This window comes from Pseudorasbora parva, chromosome 25 (genome assembly GCF_024679245.1).
Source record: "Pseudorasbora parva isolate DD20220531a chromosome 25, ASM2467924v1, whole genome shotgun sequence".
In the NCBI taxonomy this organism is placed as follows: Eukaryota; Metazoa; Chordata; class Actinopteri; order Cypriniformes; family Gobionidae; genus Pseudorasbora; species Pseudorasbora parva.
Window position 1 is genome coordinate 23,840,014 of NC_090196.1, and position 26,745 is coordinate 23,866,758.

At 42.2% G+C, this 26,745-nt stretch overlaps 1 protein-coding gene across 2 annotated transcripts in view; it reads left to right on the forward strand.

Annotated features, from left to right (window-relative positions):
* The window catches only part of ntrk3a (neurotrophic tyrosine kinase, receptor, type 3a), a 338,706-nt gene that overhangs the window by 21,437 nt on the left and 290,524 nt on the right, over nt 1–26,745 (forward strand). Inside the window, exon 1 of one of the 2 annotated variants that reach the window (XM_067435676.1) lies at nt 19,804–20,373. The exons of the other annotated variant lie outside the window; for it this stretch is intronic. Coding sequence (XP_067291777.1) covers nt 20,129–20,373 — 245 coding nt within the window. The 5' untranslated portion in view covers nt 19,804–20,128. Of the gene's footprint in view, nt 1–19,803; nt 20,374–26,745 lie in introns of those variants that run through there. 2 annotated transcript variants of the gene reach the window in all.

The following is a 26,745-nucleotide window of genomic DNA, read 5'->3' on the forward strand; positions in this document are numbered from 1 at the left end:
ATTATAATGAAGCGTTAACCATATTTTTAGTTCTGAAACATAGCTAAAACACTATTTCTGTCTTTGCACTGATACGAAATAAAACATTTATCAATGTAAATAAGATGAAATATAATTGTTGTATGATGTGGAAACTAAGGCGTTGAATGCAACACACATTGAAGAGAGACGTTAAGCACCTACAGCAGAAAAGAGCTGCCAGTTATCTCGACGACTTCAAACAGACAAGAGTGATGAGAGGCAGGAACAACGTTCCTGACAAGCAAAATGAGACGACAACGTGAAGAGGCAATTAAGGAGGGAACGGAATCAATAAATACGAGTCTAGCCATTATTTCGCCCTCTGTGAAGAGGCAGGTGCAAACTGATGTGCAGGTGACAGAGTGGGTTTTTGAAAACCTCGACATCCGACCGACAGTTAGACTAACGTTTATGCTTTTGCCATCAGTGGCTGTGACAAGTTAAAAAGGCCCTTGCGTTTTGGAGGGCGTGTGTGTGTGTGCGTGTGCGCGCACGCTTTTTTCCCGCCGCAAGCGCGTTTATTTGCGTTGGCGTGCAGAGTTCAAATGGAGCTGACAGTTAAGCAGATCAAATCCTCTGCGATTAATTTACTGTTCTCTGTTGTTTTTAGTTGTATTTTAGTTTTCAAAAGGAAAAGGGACTTGAAAAGGCTGTTTGGGAATGAATGAGCTCACTTAAAAGCCACTTGTCAGTAGCTAATTTATTTTTACTCTTAAATGTGAAATGTTTAGTCAAAGAAGTCACATTTTTTATGTTTTGTATGCTTACAATTGACTTCCTATAGTTCACCAGAAATTGTCATTTACTTACCCCCATGTCTAAAGGCTTGTTCACACCAAGAACAATAACTATAAAGACATCTATTAGCATCCACACACACCAGCAGACGACATCGTTCTAGAGTGCGCGCTGCAGTTTTGCCGCCTGCCTCTTAAAGCAGGATTCTGATTGGATGTCAATGTTTTTATCATCAGCTGAAAAGTGATTCCAGTGATATTAAATGTTTCTCTGTGTCATTATGGTTATTATTGTAGTGTGGACTCATTCTTTTAAATTTAGAATGATATTCAGAATTTTTATTAGAACTATATCGTTATCATTAGGCTATTGTTTGGTGTAACCCTCCATGTTGATAGGTTTTTTCTTCTTCTGTGGAGATGTTTGGTAGATTAATAAGCTGCTTTTCATACAATGGAACTGAATGTTGACCACAGCTGTTAAACAATATTTGTGAATAATTACTGAATTTAATTTCTTTCCTCACACAAAACTATCACATGGGTTCAACAGACTCAGAAGTTGTTCACAAGTTGTATGAATGGCTTTTTATGATGCTTTATGGTGCATTTTGTCCTTTTGGAGCTTGACAGCCCCATCCACTTTTATTGTGCTGTATGTAAGAAAGCACTTCCATCCTCTATAAAGTCTTACATGGCCAGATTATTTTTAGGACTACTTCTTCTTCCCCCCCCCCCCCCATCTATATAGTGGAACAAAAAACTACAACAGTGTTTAAAACCTTACACAAGTTATAATTATTAGATCTGAAAAATAAAATTTTATTTGGCCAAAATGGAGTATGTGTCACATGCCTGTCCTGTCGTGTGTGCACTTGTGGGTTTTGTTATGTTGAGCATGTGCTCGTGTCCCTGTCAGTTCCCTCCCCCTTGTTATCTGATTATTGGTTAATTTGCCCCACCTGTTCTCCCTCATTATCTGCCTTGTTTGTTCCCTTTATAATCTCCTTGTGTTTGTCAGTCTGTGTTGGATCCTTGTGTAATGTCTGCGTCTCCCGTTCCCCCAGTGACTTCTGTTGGTATGTTTTGAGTTTTAGTTTATGTTCTATTATGTGTTTTGCCCCCTCGTGGGTGTTTGTTTTGTATTTATGTTTTATTTGTTATAAATATATATCCTTTTCTGCACTTGAGTCCTCGCACCATTTCCTTTGTCTGTAACGTGACAGAAGGATCCAACCATACAATGAGGACTCAGCAGAGAAGTTCTCCCTCGGTGCCAGTCCCGGGGGTCCCGAGTCCGGGAATCCCGAGTCCAGACATGGCCTGGAGGGCTGTTATGGGAGGCTTTGTGGTGGCAGTCCTGCATGCTTGGGAGAAGCACAGGGTGTCATCCACAACTCCGGTGGTCCCAGTGCCGGTGGATCGTGTTCCGGTGGTCCCTGTGCCGGTGGATCGTGTTCCGGTGGTCCCTGTGCCGGTGGATCGTGTTCCGGTGGTCCCTGTGCCGGTGGATCGTGCTCCGGTGGTCCCTGTGCCGGTGGATCGTGCTCCGGTGGTCCCTGTGCCGGTGGATCGTGTTCCGGTGGTCCCTGTGCCGGTGGATCGTGTTCCGGTGGTCCCTGTGCCGGTGGATCGTTTTCCGGTGGTCCCTGTGCTGGTGGACTCCGTTCCGGTGGTCCCGAGTCCGGAAACGGCCTGGAGGGCTGTGATGGGATGCTTTGTGGTGGCAGTCCTGCATGCGTGGAAGGAGCACAGGGCTTTATCCGAAGCCCCGGAGGCAGTTCCGGTGGTCCCAGTTCCGGCGGATCGTGTTCCGGTGGTCCCTGTGCCGGTGAATTGTGTTCCGGTGGTCCCTGTGCTGGTGGATCGTGTTCCGGTGGTCCCAGTTCCGGCAGATCATGTTCCGGTGGTCCCAATGCCAGCAGATTGTATTCCGGTGGTCCCAGTGCTGGTGGATACTGCTGGACTGGAGAAGTTTCCCCAACGCCCTGCCTGCGCCGCCGAGGCGTCCTGCTCTCCCTGCGCCGCCGAGGCGTCCTGCTCTCCGTGCGCCGCCGAGGCGTCCTGCTCTCCGTGCGCCGCTGAGGCGTCCTGCTCTCCGTGCGCCGCTGAGGCGTCCTGCTCTCCGTGCGCCGCTGAGGCGTCCTGCTCTCCGTGCGCCGCTGAGGCGTCCTGCTCTCCGTGCGCCGCTGAGGCGTCCTGCTCTCCGTGCGCCGCTGAGGCGTCCTGCTCTCCGTGCGCCGCTGAGGCGTCCTGCTCTCCGTGCGCCGCTGAGGCGTCCTGCTCTCCGTGCGCCGCTGAGGCGTCCTGCTCTCCGTGCGCCGCTGAGGCGTCCTGCTCTCCGTGCGCCGCTGAGGCGTCCTGCTCTCCGTGCGCCGCTGAGGCGTCCTGCTCTCCGTGCGCCGCTGAGGCGTCCTGCTCTCCGTGCGCCGCTGAGGCGTCCTGCTCTCCGTGCGACTCTGAGGCGTCCTGCTCTCACCGCGCCGCTGAGGCGTCCTGCTCTCACCGCGCCGCTGAGGCGTCCTGCTCTCACTGCGCCTCCCTGGCGCTCCCTGCACTGACCGCACCACCCAGGAGTCCTGCTCTCACCGCGCCTCCCTAGCGCCCTGCTCTACCCATGCCGCCCTGGCCGCCTGAACTCTGCGGGCCGCCCCGGCCACCTGAACTCGGTGGGCCTCCCGACTTCGGCGGGCCGCCCTGGTCATTCGAACTTTGTGTGCCACCATGGCCTCCTGAACTTTTTGTTTTCCTCGTTCCTCCCTTGTTTACCCCTCCCTTGTCTGTACCTTCTTTGTCTGTCCCTCCCGTGCCCCCCTGGTCTGTCCCTCCCGTGCCCCCCTGGTCTGTTCCTCCCGTGCCCCCCTGGTCTGTTCCTCCCGTGCCCCCCTGGTCTGTTCCTCCCGTCCCTCCCTGGTCTGTCCCTCCCGTCCCTCCCTGGTCTGTCCCTCCCGTCCCTCCCTGGTCTGTCCCTCCCGTCCCTCCCTGGTCTGTCCCTCCCGTCCCTCCCTGGTCTGTCCCTCCCGTCCCGCCCGGGTCTGTCCCTCCCGTCCCTAGTGGAGCGTCTGGTAGCCGCTCCTTAAGGAGGGGGTAATGTCACATGCCTGTCCTGTCGTGTGTGCACTTGTGGGTTTTGTTATGTTGAGCATGTGCTCGTGTCCCTGTCAGTTCCCTCCCCCTTGTTATCTGATTATTGGTTAATTTGCCCCACCTGTTCTCCCTCATTATCTGCCTTGTTTGTTCCCTTTATAATCTCCTTGTGTTTGTCAGTCTGTGTTGGATCCTTGTGTAATGTCTGCGTCTCCCGTTCCCCCAGTGACTTCTGTTGGTATGTTTTGAGTTTTAGTTTATGTTCTATTATGTGTTTTGCCCCCTCGTGGGTGTTTGTTTTGTATTTATGTTTTATTTGTTATAAATATATATCCTTTTCTGCACTTGAGTCCTCGCACCATTTCCTTTGTCTGTAACGTGACAGTATGCTAATGTATCATATGATTTTTCCAACATGTTCATTTATGATACAGTATGTACACAGCTGAGGCTGTCTGGCAAAATATACTGTCAAGGTTTTTATCACAGTCTTGTCAGACTTGAGCTTGTAAGTAAGTGACTTTTCCTGTCGATATAAAGCACCATGGGGCCAAAAACTGATGCTGGACCTTTGACAAAAGGAAGCAATTTATTGAATGCCACACAAAATGACTTGAGAGAAATGGCAAATTTATTTCAGAAAGGTTAAGTAGTATTTCACACCTGTGGAACTGTGTGTATTGTATTAGCCCCACACAACACATTTAGCACACAGGTGAATCTTGGGATAACAAGTTAAAATAACATCAAAGGGCTCATAAATGCATATGTTTCAGAACTACAACACAGAGCTGGCAGTTTTAACAGTGTTAAATGTTGAATGTGCACACATGGTTCATGTACTGGGTCCTTCATTGGAACCGCGTAGGAAGTGAGAATGACAGATGGTTCTGTTCCTCCGCTCTGTCAAGCAGGCTTCAACCCCACGGCTCTGTGGCTCCGTTCCTCTGTATCTCTCATGATGAGGAAAGATGGGGCAGGTCAGCTCTTTGACAGAAGGGAGCAATGTGAAACAGACACCTGCCTGCCTGTGTCATATGTACGTATGAGAGAAAGACTATTGAGCTGGGTGGAAATGGTGTGGCTCTTGTAAATGGTGAAGAGAAAAAAAGTTCGGATTTTTATTTTTGGAAATACCCAACCAAATAAATTATTTTAAAAGCAGGGTAGGTGATTTTGTTCTAGAAACTTTTTGTATTATGCTGGTTGAAAGTCTCCTCACATCCTGATAGCAATCACTCAGTTAAAGGGATAGTTTACCCAAAAAAATTAAAATGAGTAATTGTAATAGTAATAGATTTACTCACTCTCAAGCCAATAGTTGTATATGACTTTCTTCTTTTAGATGAATACAATCAGAGTTATATAGAAAAATGTCCTGGCTCTTCCAAGCTTTATAATGGCAGTGAATGGCAGCCCAAAAAAGGGCATCCATCCATTATAAAAGTAACCCACACTGCTCTGGGAGGAAAAGCCTTCTAAAGCGAATCCATGGGTTTTTGTAAGAATTATTATTATACCCATAGTTAAAATATTATACAAAACATTTTGAATTTGTTCTGTATTCATAAGTTGAAAATGGAAAGCAGTCTGCCGTAAACTATATTTTACTTTATAACGTTAAAAAATATTTTTTTTTTCCTAACAAAAACCCATTGATTTGCTTTAGAAAGTCTTTATTAACCTTCATTATTAGCCTGGATTACTTTTATAATGGATGGATAGACTTTTATGGGCTTCATAGTCGGGCTGCCCATTCACTGTCATTATAATGCTTGGAAGAGCCACATGTTTTTTAATAGAACTCTAATTGAATTCGTCTGAGAGAAGAATGTCATATACACCTAGGGAGAAAATCATGGGGTAATAAAACTATCCCTTTAAGTGGTCTAAATGTATTTTTATGTGTATATAGCATCTGTGTAAGGCATACACTAAAAAACGAAGTAGTCTAATTTTCTTAATTTTTCTTCATCAAGTTTTTGCATGCATATTTTTTAAAAGTAAATTTCACAAATGAAATTAAGTAAACTCTACTTAACAAAATGAAGTAAAATTACCAAAGGATTTTTCAAAGTAGATTTCTGCTTAAGGTTTCCTTTGAAATAATTGAAAGGAAGTATTTAGTTTTCCTTAGCTTGAACTGAGTACTAATATAGAATTTACTTAGTTTTTTTTTAAATTCTCGACTGACCTAATTTTTTCATAAAGAATTGTTTGTGTGTGTGTGTGTGTGTGTGTGTGTGTGTGTGTGTGTTAGTAGTATTTACTTCACCACAGAATAGTTTTTATTAGTGTAGGACTGTAAATGTGCATCCAATCACTGCATTCAATGTCCTACCGGCCTGCCACATAGATATTTTCATACCTCCAGGCACCAGCTTGGACGTCATCAATGCGTTTCATGCTAAAACAGTCACTGAGCACCTCAAAAAAAAAAAAAAAAAAAAAAAAAAAAAAACACAAAAAAACAACAACCATGCAACCGCCTTTTACACTTCCTCCTGAACCAAAACAACGAGTTTATGCTGCGTTCACGCCATAGCTTTTATTTGGAAGAGACAGAAACCCGTGATGTTATACCTGGAGGGGTTTGTGACTCAATGCGTTTCAGTGGCAGCACTGCTTTACTTTTATTTTCAAACAGTCTTTTTAAACAGTCATTTTAAACAGGTTTTATATTCTAATATAGGAGAACATTTTTAAGTTCCTCATATAACTTATTTTGTGATTGATCATGTTATTGCAAAAAAAAGGGGGAAAAAATCTATACTGTACTATCCTTTAAAGTTGTAGTAAGTAAAATTTAAATATTTTTTAGTTAAATATTTTGCAAACCAAGGCTGCATTTATTTGAAGAAGAAAAATGTAAAGAAAATAGTGATATTTTGACATATTTAAAATAACTTTTCTATTTTAATATACAGTAGTAACTTGCAAGTTGATAGTGTGCGGGACTTCTCCTTTTCATTTGATGATAATAGGACTTTTTTGTCCTGCTCTCCTACGCACCTATCACACACAGGTGTGCGACGTTTATGTGATTAATATACAGTAGTATAAAACATATTTTGTTCCTGTAATGGCAAAGCTGAATTTTGACGCATGATCCTTCTTAAATCATTCAAATTTACTTATTATTAGATTCATATATATATATATATATAATCTAATAATAATAATAATTATTATTATTTTATTATTATTATTATTATTATTATTATTATTATTATTATTATTATTATTATTATTATTATTTTATTGTTTTTCATTAAATTGTTTATGTTCTATATCAAACAGTTGTGCTAAATTTCTTAATTTCTTTAAACTAATGCTAAACCTTTGAACAGTGGTTCATTATCATCATCATCATCATCATTATCATGATTGTGGAAAAAGACTCCGGACAATAAGAGAATGCGTATTAAAGTACATCCATTTTGATTTACCAAGTCAAATTTTAGTTGCATCTTTGTACTGGTGCTTTACAGAATAAATGATGTTTTTTCCTCTGCTAATGAATGATATTTGAACCAATGTGCTGATCTGAAGAATCTATAATGTAACATCAAGAACCTTTTTAATCTCTAAAGAACCATTAAGCCAACTCAAGATGCCTATACAGCAAAAGGGGCCCACATAAATAAAGTTTAAATCAGAACAAACTGCTTTGGTAACCTAATTTGACTTTTTCCTCTTAAGTTTTCCTTTCAAGTTTCACGCTAACCTTATAGTAAAAACAAGTGTAAATCGGTTTTGTGGGTCCCAATCTCTTAAGGAGACTATCCCTTATGTTTTCTGTAAATTAGAAATGCTTTATTTTTACAGGAAGGGGAATTGCTTCTGCATTAAAAGATAACTTGCATCCAGTAAGCTTCATTGCTGTTTTAACCAGGGCTTTTAACATGTTTGCTCATCTACCATGAATGTAGCCAAATTGGGGTAAGCTAGTGGATGAAGCTTAAGTGATTCAGCATCAAATATTTATTGTGTGACCACGTTGGCAATTGTGGGGAAAGCAAATGTGCCTGCATTTAGCTGTGGTTATTTGTAGCTAAAGCACTATTTCATAGTACAATTCATCCATTTGTCTTAGTGGCCTACTACATTAAAATGGGTCATATTGCATCATTTTCATTTGTAATAGTGTTATTTTTATGCATTAAACTATATTTGTGGAATGCATGCACATTGAAACACTACTTCAGGCCAAGGATCCCTTGGTGATAGAGACCATCATTTACATATAAAACGTAGTGTTGCTTTCTGGCCTATAATTACATGCGTATGGTTTCATAATCTGTGTTTCTTGCAAATGTTATTCTTGTATCATTTAGAGACTATGTTTTTAATAATAGTTTGAATTAGTTTTTATTTGTACATTTTTTGTTTTCATTTTAAAAGTATAATATAACACTATGTGACTGCTTGCAGTTTGCGGAAGAACATTGTTTTGGGTGTGCTTTGTCTCTACGTGACTGTGCAGATGATTTTGGTTATCCTACTGCTCATAAAATATATATGGTGCATATGAAATCGTGTACTGAGTAGGTACTTGTCTTCTGACCGTTAAAAAAGTATGTTCTATGAATGTTTGTAGTATGAATGTAATGCGAAGTACTGCATCTTCAATATTGTCATTATCACTTTATCTACCAGCGTCAATTGCGTCGCTTCACCTCTATTCATAAATGCTGTCCAGTGGCTTCATGGGATAGTAAAGTCCACTTCATATTCTTGTTGGAAGTAGTAGGTCATCCGGGGACTTTTGTATACTATTTTTCACATGCTATATAGTAGAGAAGTATTTGTTTTTTGACTCAGCATTAGGCTGGAGGTAAACAATCGGCGAGAGTTGCTGCTTGTAGTCAGGAAGGAGCTAAAACAGACATGTGTCTCTTCACAATAGATAATGCTGCTCTGATAGAGGGCTACATATCACGATTTATCAGTTCAATAAAATATCTTATACATCTGTTGAGTATTGAATACTCCATCAGCATGTCATTTCTGCAACATTTTAAGTCCCTTAGTTCTAGCTTTCTCTGAAAGGCCAAACTAATGTTGATTCTTGTTTTATTACAAGCTCTGTAACATTCTTATTTTGCCATCAAACTCTACTCTGTTTGGCGTTTAAAATGGGTGATTTCTCACTGATGTTCGTGATCCATGACAAATTTTCGCTCATTGTGACACTTAAACTATGCCACTCCCACAATATACATGTGTCAAAGTAGCGGGAGCAACTTTTCTTTATTTACAGTTATTATTGTATTATTTATTATGCGACATAGATGGAGAGTGGCGTATGTAAGCAATTCTTATGAAAAACCATCCTACTATTAGCCTGACAAGCCAGACCCACATCAAAATGTTGGGTCTGGAAACTCACCATTGACAGGGCTCAATCGGAAGGGCGGGATAAACGGTTGTCTTTCAAACTCCCTCAGGACGCAATTGGATAGCACTACAACCAACTAGAGCAATGTGGAATGGAGCTAGTTGATAATTAAAAGTTTCGCCGTATCCGGTCAGCAAAACTCTGAACGCATCTTCTCTTCTTAAGAACGACTTCAGTGCCATTCTTTGTTCTTTTCTCAGAGAAAAGCTTAACTCCAAGTCTTCCAGAGTCGCGACCAAAGCCGATTCAAAAGGCCGCAGTTCACCAGCTTCTTTGTTTTCAAGAAGCATGTGGAACCTCCGCAACTCTGCCGTCATTATGTTAAGCCCGCCCACCGACTCTATACACAATGTGATTGGCCTGACCAGAGTTTGGTTTTTCCAGCTCACAAGTGTATGGAGAGTTGCTAGACAATACTCTGCAAATTAGATTTGCTGCCGCTAGGGTGCGTCTAGATTTCTAGGCTATCCTACTATGTCTAATATGAACATTTAAAACTTTCTTACAGTCTTACTGTAGCCCTGCACGACAAATCGTGGCCACAAATTAAGAGTTTCTTAATGATTATATTGTGTGTAAAAATTTGGCTACTTAAAACAAGGGAACAAATTAGTAAAACATCTCTGCTTTCATATTAGTAAGTCATGGTTTACACATCCTTAGGCCAGCTAGGTGTATAATACTTTCTTCTTTCAGCGGCACACAATCTGCGTTCTGTTCAATAATATCTTGGCTCTTCCAAGCTTTATAATGGCATTGAAAGCACCTACGTTTTTGAAGCTTTCCAAAAAAGTTTCCAGGTTTTCCATTTAAGCGCATTTATCCATATTAAAAGTGATCCATATGACTCCAGTGTGTTAATAAATCCATGATTGGACTTTATGAGAAAAATATCCACATTTAAAACCTTATAAGAAGAAGAAAGTTATACCTAGGATGGCATGAGGGTCAGAAAATTATGTACAATTCCTTTAATTCATGGCCATCTGTGACATTTTGGTAGAAGGATTGATTTATTTACCGCTTGTTTAAAATGTATATATAGAGTAACTTTTGTATATTAATAATTTTTTACACTTTTTTTTTTTACTATTGGAGAGACAATGAAATGTTTATCTTTAGATTCTTGTTAAAGTTTAGCTTAAAGGGATGTTCACCACTTTAATGATTTAAAAAGTTCATAAAGAGATCGTAAATTAATTCATATTAATTGAGTAGTTAGACCAAATTTACTGAATTTTTAAAGCATCAAAGTGTTAGTTGTGTAGCTGTCTTTGGAGAGACAGAAATAAAGTAAAAATAGAAATAACCTAACCCTTTAAGAAATAGCTGTTACTTTTTGAACAGGATGAAGACGTCCAATTTTTTCTTAATTTGTTTCATTTATTCCTGCCCTTTAGAAGCAACAGAAGTTACATGTTTCCCAGAAGACAAATTTAGTACAATTTACTTTGATCTTTAAATTCCAAAAAAAAAAAACACACACACACACAAAAACACTCCTCCTCTTAATGCAGTGTTTCCTTCTGGAGCATCAGTGAATGTATGAACCTTTTTTAATAGTTGTGTTTGAGTCCCTCGATTGTCAGAATGAAACAGTCACTGCTGAACAGGTTTCAAATATGCAAAAGATGCTGGAAAACTGAAGAAATTTCTTGAACTGGAGAGTTTTTCTGAAGAACGTTAGGCAGTTTAACTGCTCAGGACAAATGAGGGACTCAAAAGCAAACATCACAAAACACAAACCTTTATATAAATTCAGCTATTTTTTTATCTTGTGGACAATATGTAAACATCTTTTATGAAAAATATCTTATTCAGGACCATACTAATTACACAACTTATTTATAGACCCTTTCCCTACAATGTTGGGATGAATCCATAATTTTTTTCATGGAAACAAAATTATGTAGGCCTAGTTGAAATGTGAAATTTGTCTCTACACAGTTTCACAAAAAAATGTATATAGTTCCGTCAATACAAATGCTAATGGATTATTCACAATTTTACTTAAGCAATTAACAAAGCTTAAAATAAAATCTGTACAATTTGTTGAAAAAAATAAAACCCTTTTCACCATTACACATTCCCTGCTCTGTTCTCCGCAGTGCAAACACTTGCTGTCTAGCTAAAGTTTTGTTTTGTTTTCCTTTTTTGGATTACGACACTCTCAAAAACAATAGATACTGGTGCCAGTCATCATTACTCATTATGCGATAATTTTAATGAGAAATTTGTTCCTTTTGTCATGTTCATGGAGACCCAGAAATGTCTAATATGTCACAGAATAAAAGAAAGAGAGAGCTGTAGAAATGAGATTGTGAAGGAAATGATGGGGTTCTTTTTTTCTTGTGTTACACACCACATTGCTCTCAATGGATAAAACAGGTTGCACTCTAAAACTGAAACAAAATGTGTGCTTATGCTACTAATTGTATAAGCAAAAGAATGCACTAATATTTTGAGTAGTATTTTACCCCCCCAAAATATAAAATTGCTACAATGTAAACCAACTAATTTGACTGCAAGGCACTTTACTATATGTACACTATTGTCAAAAGTATCGGTACACATCCAAATGCAGGTGTTCCAATCACAGGTGTATAAAAAAATCAAGCGTGGTACCGTGATAGGTTGGCACCTGTGCAATAAGTCCATTCGTTAAATTTCCTCTCTACTAAATAGTCCATGGTCAACTGGTAGTTGTATTATAACAGAATAGCTATAGCAACTTAGCCATGAAGTGGTAAGCCACGTAAAATCACAGAGCGGGGTCAGCGCATGCAGAGGCGCACAGTGTGCAGAAGTCGCCAACTTTCTGTAGAGTCAATAGCTACAGACCTCCAGACTTCATGTGGCCTTCAGATTAGCTCAAGAACGGTGTAGAGCTTCATGGAATGGCCGAACAGCTGCATCCAATCCTCACATCACCAAGTGCAATGGAAAGCGATAATAATGCAGTGATGTTAAGCATGTCACCACTGGACTCTGTGTAACAATGTGAAACAATGTGTGATTTTTTAATTTATATTGATTGACAGCACTAATAACATTTTGTTGTTGTTGTGTAAAACAAGAATGGGTTACTTTATAATTTGTTGACACATCAATTTATATTTATATATTTGTTGGTCTTCTAGTGAATGGGTGACTTTATTGGACCTAGTTTAAGCAGGAACTACTAATAATGTAATTTGTCAACCCGTTCTCACTCCCAAGGCGTCAAAATCCGAAGCATAGTCAAGTGCCTTCCGCGTCACAATTAAGACGCTAAAGGTGCCCCTGGGCGTCATTTTGCGACGCGCTGGGTGCTCCATTCATTACAAAAGGCTTGTTCGAGATCCATTGGCGCTGCGCAGACCGATCGGTGTATGACATCAAAGTCCCGCGAGAGAGATTCAAAAGCACAAGGAGTAGTTTGCTCTACAATCGTTCTCGCGGTTCTTTGATGTCATATGCTGCTCAGTCTGCGCAGCGCCAATGGATCTTGAACAAACCTAATGATAAACCTTTGGCGTCATAAACAGACGCATTTAATTATTTGCGTTTATAAAAGCAGACATGATTTTATTAATATTTAAAGGCTACTTTTATATTTAGGAACAACTAACTCCACTCCTACCCTAAACCTACCCATATCTAAACAATATAAAACACATAACAGGCAAATAAATGTACAGTCACAGGTATTTATTGCAAAAACTGACCAAAACAGTATAAAAGTATTAACTCATGTTGCATTCCAAGTCTTCTGAAGTCATACGATGTCTTCATGTGAAGAACTGAGTTGATCTTGATGTTTTAATCGCTGAAATGATGATCCCGCTGCCCCGTGAACGAACTCATTCATATCTCATTCAAATAATTCAAAAGTCTCCTGAGCATGACGCAATCGGTCACAAGACACACGAGAGCCAATGACATTTTACAATCAAAGCTGACGTAATGACGCAATTGGTCACAAGACATACTAGAGCCAATGCAATTTCACTATGAAATCTCACGTAACGGGCGCCAATATTTGAAATTTGATTGTGTTTGTTCATGATCTTCGGCGGATGGAGATGCTGATCGCTTTTGGGGATTTTCTTCATACAAATCAATCGTTTGGCCTCGGAAAACTTGGATTATTTAACTTTTTTGAATAACTCATGTATGCAGACGTATGTTATATCCTGTGTTTTATATCATGTTCAGACAAATGGGTAGGTTTAGGGATGGGATGGGGTTGGGTTACATGTTAAGCATGTCTAAATAGCGTAAATAAAATAAATGTAAATAAAATTATGCTTGCTGATTAAATTGAAAAACACACTCCAACATGTCATAATGGCAAAATTATAAACTAATACAATTTCACCATGACGATAACATTACTAATACCCAGTGCGTCTGTGTATGACGCCAAAGGTTTCTCACTGAAATGAATGGAGCACCCAGCGCGTCGAAACATGACGCCTTGGGGCACCTTTAGCGTCTTTATTGTGACGCGGAAGGCATTTGACCATGCTTCGGTTTTTGACGCCTTGAGAGTGAGAATGGGTTGAATTTGTTTATATTTTATTTAAATTGGTTATATACACTCACCTAAAGGATTATTAGGAACACCTGTTCAATTTCTCATTAATGCAATTATCTAATCAACCAATCACATGGCAGTTGTTTCAATGCATTTAGGGGTGTGGTCCTGGTCAAGACAATCTCCTGAACTTTTGAGCGTGGCATGGTTGTTGGTGCCAGACGGGCCAGTCTAAGTATTTCACAATCTGCTCACTTACTGGGATTTTCACACACAACCTTTTCTAGGGTTTACAAAGAATGGTGTGAAAAGGGGAAAACATCCAGTATGCGACAGTCCTTTGGGCCAAAATGCCTTGTTGATGCTAGGTTTAGAGGAGAATGGGCCGACTGATTCAAGCCAATAGAAGAGCAACTTTGACTGAAATAACCCCTCGTTACAACCGAGGTATGCAGCAAAGCATTTGTGAAGCCACAACACACACAACCTTGAGGCGGATGGGCTACAACAGCAGAAGACCCCACCAGGGGCCAGATTCACAAAACATTCTAAAGAATAAAATGATTCTTAACTGATTCTTAACTGATTCTTAACTGATTCTTAACTTCTTAACTTTCTAACTTTCTGGACATGGACAGTATAGTGTGCCTACACGATACGCTGTCGGACTAAATTTAAAATATCTTAAACTGTGTTCTGAAAATGAACAGAGGTCTTAGGGGTGTGGAACGACATTAGGGTGAATCATTAATGATAAAATTTTATTTTTGGGTGAACTAACCCTTTAAGGCAGTTCTGAAGGCGAAAAGGGGGCAAACAGTATTAGTGTGGTGTTCCTAATAATCCTTTAGGTGAGTGTATATATTAATTATGTGCATTGGTGTGCTTTGCCATTTTATGTTATTTAGTTAACTGCATTGTGTGTTTATCTGAGTAACTTTTTATGTAATCTATCTTCTTTATTTTAGTATTTATCCCAGTTGCTGCAGTAGCCACTTTTGACGAAAGTGTTTTCAGTAACAAAGTAATACATTTATATAATTGAATGAAATGTCATCACATATCACCAAAATGCCATCCCGTAAAACCTGAAACATCTTCTTTACAGTAAAGTCCTGGCAACCTGGTAATACAATAAACTGGTCCTGGTCTGTGTTTGTATTCATTATGTTGTTGACCTATATCTATGGTCTTACATATCTATAAACACTTGTCCCACTCTATAAATTGTGTATTTATGCAGCACTCGTAAGATATGAATTTACTCTCAGCATAGTTAACTACTGTATATTGTTGACTTTTTTTGTTTGTTTTTGTTTGTTTAATCTCCAAGCAATGTAAAACATTTTTTTTCATCCTGCCAAGTAGCTTTATCAGCAGAGCATACAGTTAAACACAGACACTCTCAGGATGAATGAAGTCCAATATACCCTAGGAACAAGATCTGTGGAACCACAGATACCAACATGTTTGTGTTGTCTCTTGCATGTTGGTTTTTTGTTGTATGGTAGATCTTCAAATACACCATACTGATTTAGAAATACCCAGGTGTGGAAAAGTGTGTAGACACAACTATGACATACTTAGCGAGGCCTACAGGGAACTGATGTCCTCGTAATTCTTGTTTTTAGACTCCAAAAGTCTTCGCTTAAGCAATGACAGAACTTGCCGCTTCAGATTTAGTGTTGAATGTGCAGATGGCTGGTTATACATTAATTGGGCGAGGTCTTGGTGGGGCAGGACACTTTGACTCAGAACCACTCAGAGTTCAAAGAGCAGGAGCATCAGAGATCAGCTTACAGTTGAGTAAAAACATGATTCCACAGCAGACGAACGAGAGTTCATGATTGTGACCCCGAAGGACTGGTTTTCTTATTTAGTCTAAGGAGTGTGTGCTTGTAAAATGACAAATTCTACCATTGGTTGCTGCTCACATAGAATAATATATATACATACATACATACATACAAACATACATATGTACAATACATACAATACATACATACATAGATACATACATACATACAGTACGTACAGTACATGTACGTACATACATACATACATATATACATACATAGAGTGGGGTTGTAACCCCGGCATCCTGGCCAAATTTGCCCATTGGCCCCTGTCCATCATGGCCTCCTAATCTTCCCCCTATCCTGATTGGCTTCATCACTCGGTCTCCTCTCCACCATAAGCTGGTGTGTGGTGAGCGTTCTGGCGCAAAATGGCTGCCGTCGCATCATCCAGGTGGATGCTGCACATTTGGTGGTGGTTGAAGAGATTCCCCCTTTTATGTAAAGTACTTTGAGTGCCTAGAAAAGCGCTATATAAATGTAACAAATTATTATTACATACATACATACATACATAAATGCATACACGCATGCATACACCGATCAGGCATAAAATTATGAAGAAGTGAAGTACATTGATTATTTCTTCATCACAGCACCTGTTAGTGGGTGGGATATATTTTGTGTGTGTGTGTGTGTGTGTGTGTGTGTGTGTGTGTGTGTGTGTGTGTGTGTGTGTGTGTGTGTGCAAAACACTTTATAATTTTTTGTTGGCATACATTTAATGCTTATCCAATAAATAGATACTGTATATATGAATATGAATATATTGGCGACTGGGACACTTTTTACTTAAGTAAGCCTAATATATTTTCCAGGATGGGTTTCTGTATACTTTTTGTAGCAAATACTTTAATATATATTTAAAAAAATACAATAAAAAAGAGTCCCACTCTATACATTTTGGACTTGTAAGATGTTCATTTATTATTACAAAATAGTTCTTGAAACTAAAATACATGAATCTGGCTTTTGACTCAATACCTGTCTGTTATTGTCACGTCACAGACAAGGGAAACAGGAAAATGGTGCGAGGACTCAAGTGCAGAAAATGATCATTTATTATAAAATAAAACATAAACTCAAAACAACAACCCACAAGGGGGAAAAACACATAATAGAATAATATAAATACAAACTTAAACAAACCAACAGAATCACGGGGAGGACGGAAGACGCAGACATTACACAAGGATCCAACACAGACTGACAAACACAAGGAGCTTAAAAGGGGAAGAAATCAAGAGGGAACAGGTGGGGCAAATTAACCAATAATCAGATAACAAGAAGGGCGGGGTTGGCAGTAGACCGGAGACATGACAAAACCCACATGTGCACACAAAACAGGACAGGCATGTGACATTACCCCCTCCTTAAGGAGCGGCTACCAGACGCTCCACTAGGGACAGGGATGGGAGAAACAGACCAGGGCGGGACGGGAGGGGCTGACCAGGGCGGGACGGGAGGGACTGACCAGGGCGGGACGGGAGGGACTGACCAGGGCGGGACGGGAGGGACTGACCAGGGCGGGACGGGAGGGACAGACCAGGGCGGGACGGGAGGGACAGACCAGGGTGGGACGGGAGGGACAGGGGAAACAGACAAGGAAGGAACAGACAAGGGAGGGGCAAACAAGGGAGGGACAAGGAAAACAAAAAGTTCAGGAGGCCATGGTGGCACACAAAGTTCGAATGACCAGGGCGGCCCGCCGAAGTCGGGAGGCCCACCGAGTTCAGGTGGCCGGGGCGGCCCGCAGAGTTCAGGCGGCCAGGGCGGCATGGGTAGAGCAGGGCGCCAGGGAGGCGCGGTGAGAGCAGGACTCCTGGGTGGTGCGGTCAGTGCAGGGAGCGCCAGGGAGGCGCGGTGAGAGCAGGACGCCTCAGCGGCGCACGGAGAGCAGGACGCCTCAGCGGCGAACGGAGAGCAGGACGCCTCAGCGGCGCACGGAGAGCAGGACGCCTCAGCGGCGCACGGAGAGCAGGACGCCTCAGCGGCGCACGGAGAGCAGGACGCCTCAGCGGCGCACGGAGAGCAGGACGCCTCAGCGGCGCACGGAGAGCAGGACGCCTCAGCGGCGCACGGAGAGCAGGACGCCTCAGCGGCGCACGGAGAGCAGGACGCCTCAGCGGCGCACGGAGAGCAGGACGCCTCAGCGGCGCACGGAGAGCAGGACTGCTCAGGGGCGCAGGGAGAGCTGGGCGCCTCAGGGGCGCAGGGAGAGCAGGGCGCCTCAGCGGCGCAGGCAGGGCGTTGGGGAAACTTCTCCAGTCCAGCAGTATCCACCGGCACTGGGACCACCGGAATACGATCTGCTGGCATTGGGACCACCGGAACATGATCTGCCGGAACTGGGACCACCGGAACACGATCCACCGGCACAGGGACCACCGGAACACGATCCACCGGAACTGAGACCACCGGCACACGATCCACCGGAACTGGGACCACCGGAACTGCCTCCGGGGCTTCGGATAAAGCCCTGTGCTCCTTCCACGCATGCAGGACTGCCACTACAAAGCATCCCATCACAGCCCTCCAGGCCGTTTCCGGACTCGGGACCACCGGAACGGAGTCCACCGGCACAGGGACCACCGGAACACGATCCACCGGCACAGGGACCACCGGAACACGATCCACCGGCACAGGGACCACCGGAACACGATCCACCGGCACAGGGACCACCGGAACACGATCCACCAGCACAGGGACCACCGGAGCACGATCCACCGGCACAGGGACCACCGGAGCACGATCCACCGGCACAGGGACCACCGGAGCACGATCCACCGGCACAGGGACCACCGGAACATGATCCACCGGCACAGGGACCACCGGCGCACGATCCACCGGAACTGGGACCACCGGAGTGGTGGATGACACCCTGTGCTTTTCCCAAGCATGCAGGACTGCCACCACAAACCCTCCCATTACGGCCCTCCAGGCCATGTCTGGACTCGGGATTCCCGGACTCGGGACCCCCGGAACTGGCACCGAGGGAGAACTTCTCTGCTGAGTCCTCATAGTATGGTTGGATCCTTCTGTCACGTCACAGACAAGGGAAACAGGAAAATGGTGCGAGGACTCAAGTGCAGAAAATGATCATTTATTATAAAATAAAACATAAACTCAAAACAACAACCCACAAGGGGGAAAAACACATAATAGAATAATATAAATACAAACTTAAACAAACCAACAGAATCACGGGGAGGACGGAAGACGCAGACATTACACAAGGATCCAACACAGACTGACAAACACAAGGAGCTTAAAAGGGGAAGAAATCAAGAGGGAACAGGTGGGGCAAATTAACCAATAATCAGATAACAAGAAGGGCGGGGTTGGCAGTAGACCGGAGACATGACAAAACCCACATGTGCACACAAAACAGGACAGGCATGTGACAGTTATTGAGATTTAATATTTGTGGCAACTTCCATTTGTGTCAACAAGCTCCAGTCTCTATTAAAAGAATACACACGATGACAGCTTAATGCTTCGTGTAAATTAACTAATACTAATATGTATCATTACAATGTTTAGAGAGTAAGGAGTTTTTGTAAAGTGTTACAGATTTATTCATTTAGGTGAAATATATTTTTTTATTATTACATTTTGACCTTTTAAAAAAGACTGTTAAAAAATGACTAGAAGAAGTTATTTAAAAATATACATTGGAAATGTGTATATTCAAGATGGAAGGAAAGTATTTCTTATTTGACAGCAGATTTTAGTCAGTATGTATATATATTTTTTTGTAGAAATGGTAGGCTGTAAATGTTCTTCAACATCCTTCATGTATAGTTCTTCAACTATAAATGAATCAACATCAGTGCGTAGTAGGCTACGTTAAGACCCCCCCCCCCCCCCCCCCACACACACACACACCCTTTTTAATAATCTCGGACATCCATATTTGTCAAATAATGGTGCGTACTGCTTGGTACACGATGTGAAAACACTGTTTGGCAGCGGGGTTTTGCCTGTTGCAAAGTGCGTTGTTTTTCAAGTGCTGATTTGATCGCCTTTGCTGTTATGCAGGTGCGTCAGTTTTTAATCTGCCCAGTAGGTGGGACTTGATGCTCGGAGCATGGACCTCTCTCTCTCTCTCTCTCTCTCTCTCTCTCTCTCTCTCTCTCTCTCTCTCTCTCTCTCTCTCTCGACTGCGCTCTGACGCTTTTAGTCTTCAAGCCGGAGCTCCAACAACCTGGAACTGCGCGACAAACAGCACCGTGGAGACGGGGAAGCTTGTACCATGCAGCCCGGAGAGGAGGACAGACTGGGACCGTTGATTTTTGAGCCCTTTCTACATTGACGGAGTATTTCTCCCCTCTTTTCTTGGGGACATCATTGCGATCTCATTGATCTAACATACCTTTACTCTCATCCACGCAGCCGCGCGCGCTCTCGCGTTACCGTACGGATACCCGGAGCGCTTTCGTTTCTTTCGCCGTTGAACATTAACCCCCCTCAAGGAGCTAAAACATTGAGGGAGACACCTGGAAACATGGATTTATTCTCCATCCCACCTCGCGTTTGCTGGTGGAGGATCCTGTTTCTCCTCAGCATCTTCCAAAATTACATGAGCTCCATGCTGGACTGCCCACCGACCTGCACTTGTTCTACCACTGACATCTTTTGCAATAAGTCTTACCAAGGGAATTTCCTTCCCCTCCTGGCACTACAGGACACCGTGAGCGATGGGAATACCACTAACAGCCTCCCGGACCTGTTTGAGAACATCTCCTCCATGTAAGTCAAGCGCACAAGTTTCCATCACATGTTGAGTCCATGTGTGCATTGAGATCAACTCTCAGCCTCCCACTCACTCCAGGCTTTGTGTTGGTGTGTGGGATGATTAGAAGGGTTTTGACGATGGGCAGTAGCTTAAAACGATCTTAAATTGATAAAGAAGACCAGCTTTGCAATTGAATGTCCATTTTGAAACCAGGAATGAAAAGAAAGCCGTTGGATATTTGCCACTCCATACGCAAAGTCCATGTTAAAAATTCCCAAGTGCATTGGGGACAATTAATTGCTTAATAGCTTAAATGCATCTGCTTTTTTTTTTTTTTTGGCTTCACAGAGAGAAGTCTTTATCGAGGCTGCTTTGTATTCAAGACAGGAATCCCAAAAGGAATTTTGTCACATTCGTGAGCTTCGTGAAAGGTGCATTGTGCTATTAGAGACCGAGCGAGAGAGAGAGAGAGAGAAGGAGGAAAAAAAGGTTTGCATGAGTTTGAAGTGACACACCAGCTTGTATTAATAAGTGCATCGGGATTTTAAAGTCGCATCTCATTTTTGCATTCGTGTCTAGGTTGATGTTCCAGTGCATGGCAGGTTATGGCAAGTCGAATAAGTAATATTAGAAAGCAACATTAATGCTGTAATAGCTAAATTATGGTCTTTTTGATGGTCTCTGATGGTTTTGGGATAAATAAGAGAGCTGCGTAATGGCCCTCAACTGATCCGAGCAAATAAATAATAACGCCTGGAGCAAAGAACATTAACGTTGTTGTCTTCAACCGGCTTTGGATGCCAAATAATGACATTTTGCATTTTGAAAAGCGTTTAGGTTTGCCATATTAAGACATCAATATTCTCTCTCTCTTAAAGTTTTCTGGGCCATCTTTTGTGGTTCAACCACAATTATGGTTCAGCACTGGTTCTCCTGGACACGACACCAGTCTGGATGATGTTTCCCTTTGTAAAATCAATAATTTAAGGCTACAAACGTGCGAAAAGCAAGACCGATCGAGTTCCCCTTGAAATATTTCAATGCCAGCGCAGCACTGAGAACAAAAGAGTGCATTTTGATGGAACAAAAACCCGATTGATGATTGATTCTTTGTTGGGAATTGCCTAGAAAGGGATGCTGTGACAACAGTATAGCGCTTTGTGGCGGATTTACTTTTTTCCCCTCGCATTCTATCGGGCGAACTGCCTAATAGTGTATGCAAACTGATGTACGAGCTCAACAGTTTCTCAGGGAGACGTTTTTACAGCCCCGTCTCCAGTCACTGTGTAAGGCCACTAGAGGGGATAGTGGTAACCTTTTCCAGCATCTAAACTGGGAAGCCACCGATCAGGGAGCAGGTCTCTAAAGCGTGCATGTCCCTTCTCACTTGTTTGCTTTTGACTAGCTGTTTGCTTTAAAGATTTAATTTTCAGCAGTAGAGAGTTCAGCACCCCTGATACTGGACAGCTCCTGTAACTCTGCCAGTTTCAAGTCTTGGGCTGCACATTTTGGATCTTGGAGCCTTTACTAATGAGTTCATGATATGATTAAAAAATGCCCAACTTCCAAATTGTGATGTGGGGTATGCGAGTAGCAGGATTGAGAGCTTTCCTGAAAAAGAGGCCTACATTTTTAGTCGGCATTCCCCTACGAGTCATCAACCCACTTCTATTGTATTCACTCGACCTTGACCAATTTACAAATTATGGCGATACTCCTTCAGGCCAACTAGCTTCAGTGTTACTACTAGAGCTAAAGCAAAGGCCAACTGAAACTTATGTCGAGCGAGGAGGGCATTTAGAGGAGACTGGGGCAAGTTGTCACAAGGGGAAGTTGATGCAAGCATTGCATCTCAGTAACTAGCTTTGAGTTAAATAAAATGTCAAATTTTACATAAATGTCAAGTCAGGACAGGTCTTTATTTTCCTTCATTAAATAACATGTATATATAATATATAGTTAATTTGCCCTTTAGACTGTTGGCTATTTAAATGCAGGTTTCCATTGTGAAAACTTACCTCATATACCTCAAAGACGTGTTTGGAAACCTAAACCTCACTTAAGGTATGAAAGTCTTTGTATTGCATGTCGAATATCAGGCACACTTTCCATAACACATTTCACAAACAGAGATGTTTAAAAACGGTTTCGATTCTGGTATGACACTTGTTTTAAATGTGTCTGAAATACCCAAGACTAATGCTGATAAGTATTTCTGGGCATCACAGGTGGTCGAGGTCCATCTGTTTTTTGCAGTCTCGCACATTTTCAAGTGGGTTTTTCGAGTTCTGAGAGAGAATAACCTAAAGAAGAGCTTGTAATGGTCACATGTGCTCAGAGCTTTTACAATGTATTGTTGTTTTTCCCCCAGCTTTGCTGTAGTCTGCTGTTTTGTTGCCCATTGGAGTAATCGAGGACCCTTAGTGTTGATCATTTGTTTGCATCAAGCCTATCCATTACGCTAATTGTCTTTTTTTGTACTCTCAATAATGGTATTTCTGTATTAGCGGCACTATTCTTTTATTTCGCTAATGGAATGTCATAATGCATGGCCAGAATATGAAAACATACCAGATCCCTCTTATTTAACTGTTTATGCTACAACAAAAAATGCTTAATGAAGTCAATAAGCAACTAGACTGCTGTTTTTCCATTGCATTTAGTGAGTAAAGTTTATTTATCGAGCACATTTCACACATAAAATCACAAAGTGTAAGCAAAAAAAACCCAGTAAAACAGAACAATCAGAAAGTTTTAAAAAGCCTAAAATAAAACCCAGTCAACTAAAAGCTTGTTTAAATAACACTGTCTTGAGTTGCCTTTTAAAAGAATCGACAGAGTCGGGCACACGGAGGGACAAGGGCGTTCCACAGTCTGGGGGTTGCAGCCTAAAAGGACAGGTCTCCCCGGGTTTTATAACGAGTCTTTGGGACCATGGAAAGACTCTGGCCTGAGGATCGAAGGGACGGCCTGGGGAGTAGGGACACAGCAAATCAGCAATGTTTTGTGGGGCCTGACCATTTAAAGCGCTAACATTTAAAACAAATATTTTCGAATCAATCCGAAATTTGATGGGTAGCCAGTGAAGGGCGGATAAAATGGTTGTGATGTGTATACTTCTGCCAGATTCTGTTAAAAGCCTCGCCACAGCATTTTGAACCATTTGGAGACGATTTAGAGCAGATTTGTTGAAAAAGTAAAAAGAGAGTAACAATAATCTAAACGTGAGGAAATAAAAGCATAGATAACCATCTCAAATTAAGAATCCAATAAAATTGCCCTCAATTTTGCAATATTAGATGATAAAAAATTTAATTTTTGACGAAAAGTCTAGAATGGCAGTCCAAAGACATATTTACAGTTGCTCTGAAGATTATTTTTAATAAGGACCTATTATACCTATTTTAGATGGTTGCATCTCCTCTCTTCCCAGTCTGTCAGTAAGGCTCTGTGAAGCCCCTCCTTCAGAAAATCAGTGTGTTCTGATTGGTCGGCTGGACCAGTGTGTTATAATTGGTCAACTGCTTTCGAGCGAGTTTCTGAAATGCCACACCCCTTATTATAATGCTGCCATAACACATTGCTAACGCACCTCATCCATCCTTTTTCCATATGCCTTGGTTGGGGATTATTAAATGAGAAGTATTGTGATGGGAATGTTCAAAAACACATTCTTTTGCACATACTTTACGTGGTGGCAGCACCTCTCTTCCCAGTCTGTCAGTAACGCTCTGTTTAGTTCTGGTGTCTGTGAAGCCACTCCTTCCGGAATTCACAGTGTGCTCTGATTGGTCGGCTGGACCAGTGTGTTATGATCGGTCAACTGTTTTGAGCGCGTTTCAGAAATGCCACCATAACGGTGTTATACACACTAACGCACCTCATCCAGACTCCGCCCCCTTTTTCCATGTGCCTTGGGTGGGAATTATTTAAATGAGAAGTATTGTGATGGGAATGTTCAAAAATACATTCTTTTGCACATACTTTACTTGGTTGCAGCAGCACCTCTTTTCCCAGTCTTTCAGTAATGCTCTGTTTAGTTCTGGTGTCAGTGAAGCCCCTCCTTCCGAAATTCACAGTGTGCTCTGATTGGTCGGCTGGACCAGTGTGTTTTGATTGGTCAACCATTTTGTGTTTCGGAAATCCCACGCCCCCTACCATAACGCTGCTATGACACACTAACACATCTCAACCAGACCCCGCCCCCTTTTTTCAAATGCCTTGGGTGGGAATTATTTAAATGAGGAGTGTCGGGATGCGAACGTTCCTGGGGGGAAACTCAAGACTGCAATCGAGGTATTTCATAGAGTTTAGAAACAGTTCTGCCAATATAGAGAATAGCTCCCGTTGGAGTGACTGTGCTTTGGAACTTAGCAGACCTTTTTCATGCTCAAACAGCAACATTACACACTGAAGAAAGCATAATAGCTCCTCTTTTCTTTTCACTCTCAAAAACCGAGCTTTATTAAGAATTCTGTGCACAGTGTTGTCAATGAAACGGGGGAATTTATCAGTGACTAGCACTAGAAAACAAGACGCATGCCCACTATATTTGATTGACCATTCAGTCTCCATTCAGCCATCCCGAAGGTCCCTGTGTCTATAGACAGACGTCTGAGAGCCTAATTTAATGTGCGATTTAAAAAAGAAAGGATTAGCAACCGTCTCAGATATTCCCAGTTGAAAATGACTCCCTGAAATCTAAATGGCGTTACTTTGCAAAGATTACACAGACGCTTTACAGAAATTGTTTTCAACGTAAAGCAGCCACGGCAAATCGGCACCTATAAAAGACATCAGCAATGTCCCATACCATAATAGATGGAAAAGGTATGAAAAGGATGTTGGTCATTGAAGAACATTTTAATGGAAATTCAAACGACATCTAGTGTATGTGTTGTGCTCGCCGCTGTTCGTAAGAAGGATTTTTCCCCCCGTCTGCCTGCTTGATTGATGCTTTCAGGTAATCAAACAATAGCTTCAGGGCACAAATGGATCCGTAATTACACTCCTTATGTGACGATCAAACTTTCTTCCTTGAGCAGGAACTGAGATTGGAGAGTTTGTTTGCCTTTTCACCGGGCAAAATGTTGACTAAGCGTTTGCGGATCATCGATACTCCGTTTTTTGGATTCTTATGCTTCACGATCTGTGACTCCTAAAGCGCCTTTTGTTCTGGCAGGTGTGGTTATGTGCAAGGCCAGCTAATTTCAGCACAGTCTGTCTGGCAGTGGCTGCTGGAAAGCATGTTAGAAGCTGTGAAATCATCCATGGCATATGTTGTGCTAGGAGAGGCTGAGAGAGGTGAGGAGGGTTATTATCAGAGTGGCGTATCTAAGGAAATGCAAAAGGATCTCATTTGCATCAGCCTTTTTTTTATTGTCTCATGCCGAGGTGGTAGTACCCGTTTGAGAAAGGTCATGGAGATAGAGACGCTTTGGACATGGGCTTTTTGAAATGCATGAAATATTCTTTGTAGATGTCACATGAACACGCCAGAGTAAGAGAGCATCAACCCTTTCCAAACAGATGTGCTGTACCGCAGGGACTCAGAAGCATAATACTGCGATGGATCTAATCTGTCTGTCTGTCGTTCTACCTATCGTCCTCTGTCTGTCTGTCTGTCTGTCTGTCTGTCTGTCTGTCTGTCTGTCGTCCTCTGTCCGTCTGTTGTTCTATCTCTCGTCCTCTGTCTGTTTTTCTGTCTGTCTGTCTGTCTGTCTGTCTGTCTGTCTGTATGTCTGTCTGTCTGTCGTTCTATCTCTCGTCCTCTGTCTGTCTGTCTGTCGTTCTATCTATCGTCCCCTGTCTGTCTGTCTGTCTGTCTGTTGTTCTATCTCTCGTCCTGTCTGTCTGTCTGTCTGTTGTTCTATCTCTCGTCCTCTGTCTGTCTGTCTGTTTGTCATTCTATCTCTCGTCCTCTGTCTGTCTGTCTGTCTGTCTGCCCGTCTGTCGTTCTATCTATCGTCCTCTGTCTGTCTGTCTGTCTGTCTGTCTGTCTGTTGTTCTATCTCTCGTCCTCTGTCTGTCTGTCATTCTATCTATCGTCCTCTGTCTGTCTGTCTGTCGTTCTATCTATCGTCCTCTGTCTGTCTGTCTGTCTGTCTGTCGTTCTATCTCTCGTCCTCTGTCTGTCTGTCATTCTATCTATCGTCCTCTGTCTGTCTGTCTGTCTGTCTGTCTGCTGTTCTATCTATTGTCCTCTGTCTGTCGTTCTATCTATCTTCCTCTGTCTGTCTGTCTGTCATTCTATCTACCGTCCTCTGTCTCTGTTGTTCTATCTATCGTCCTCTGTCTGTCATTCTATCTCTCGTCCTCTGTCTGTCTGTCTGTCTGTCTGTCTGTCTGTCTGTCTGTCATTCTATCTATCATCCTCTGTCTGTCTG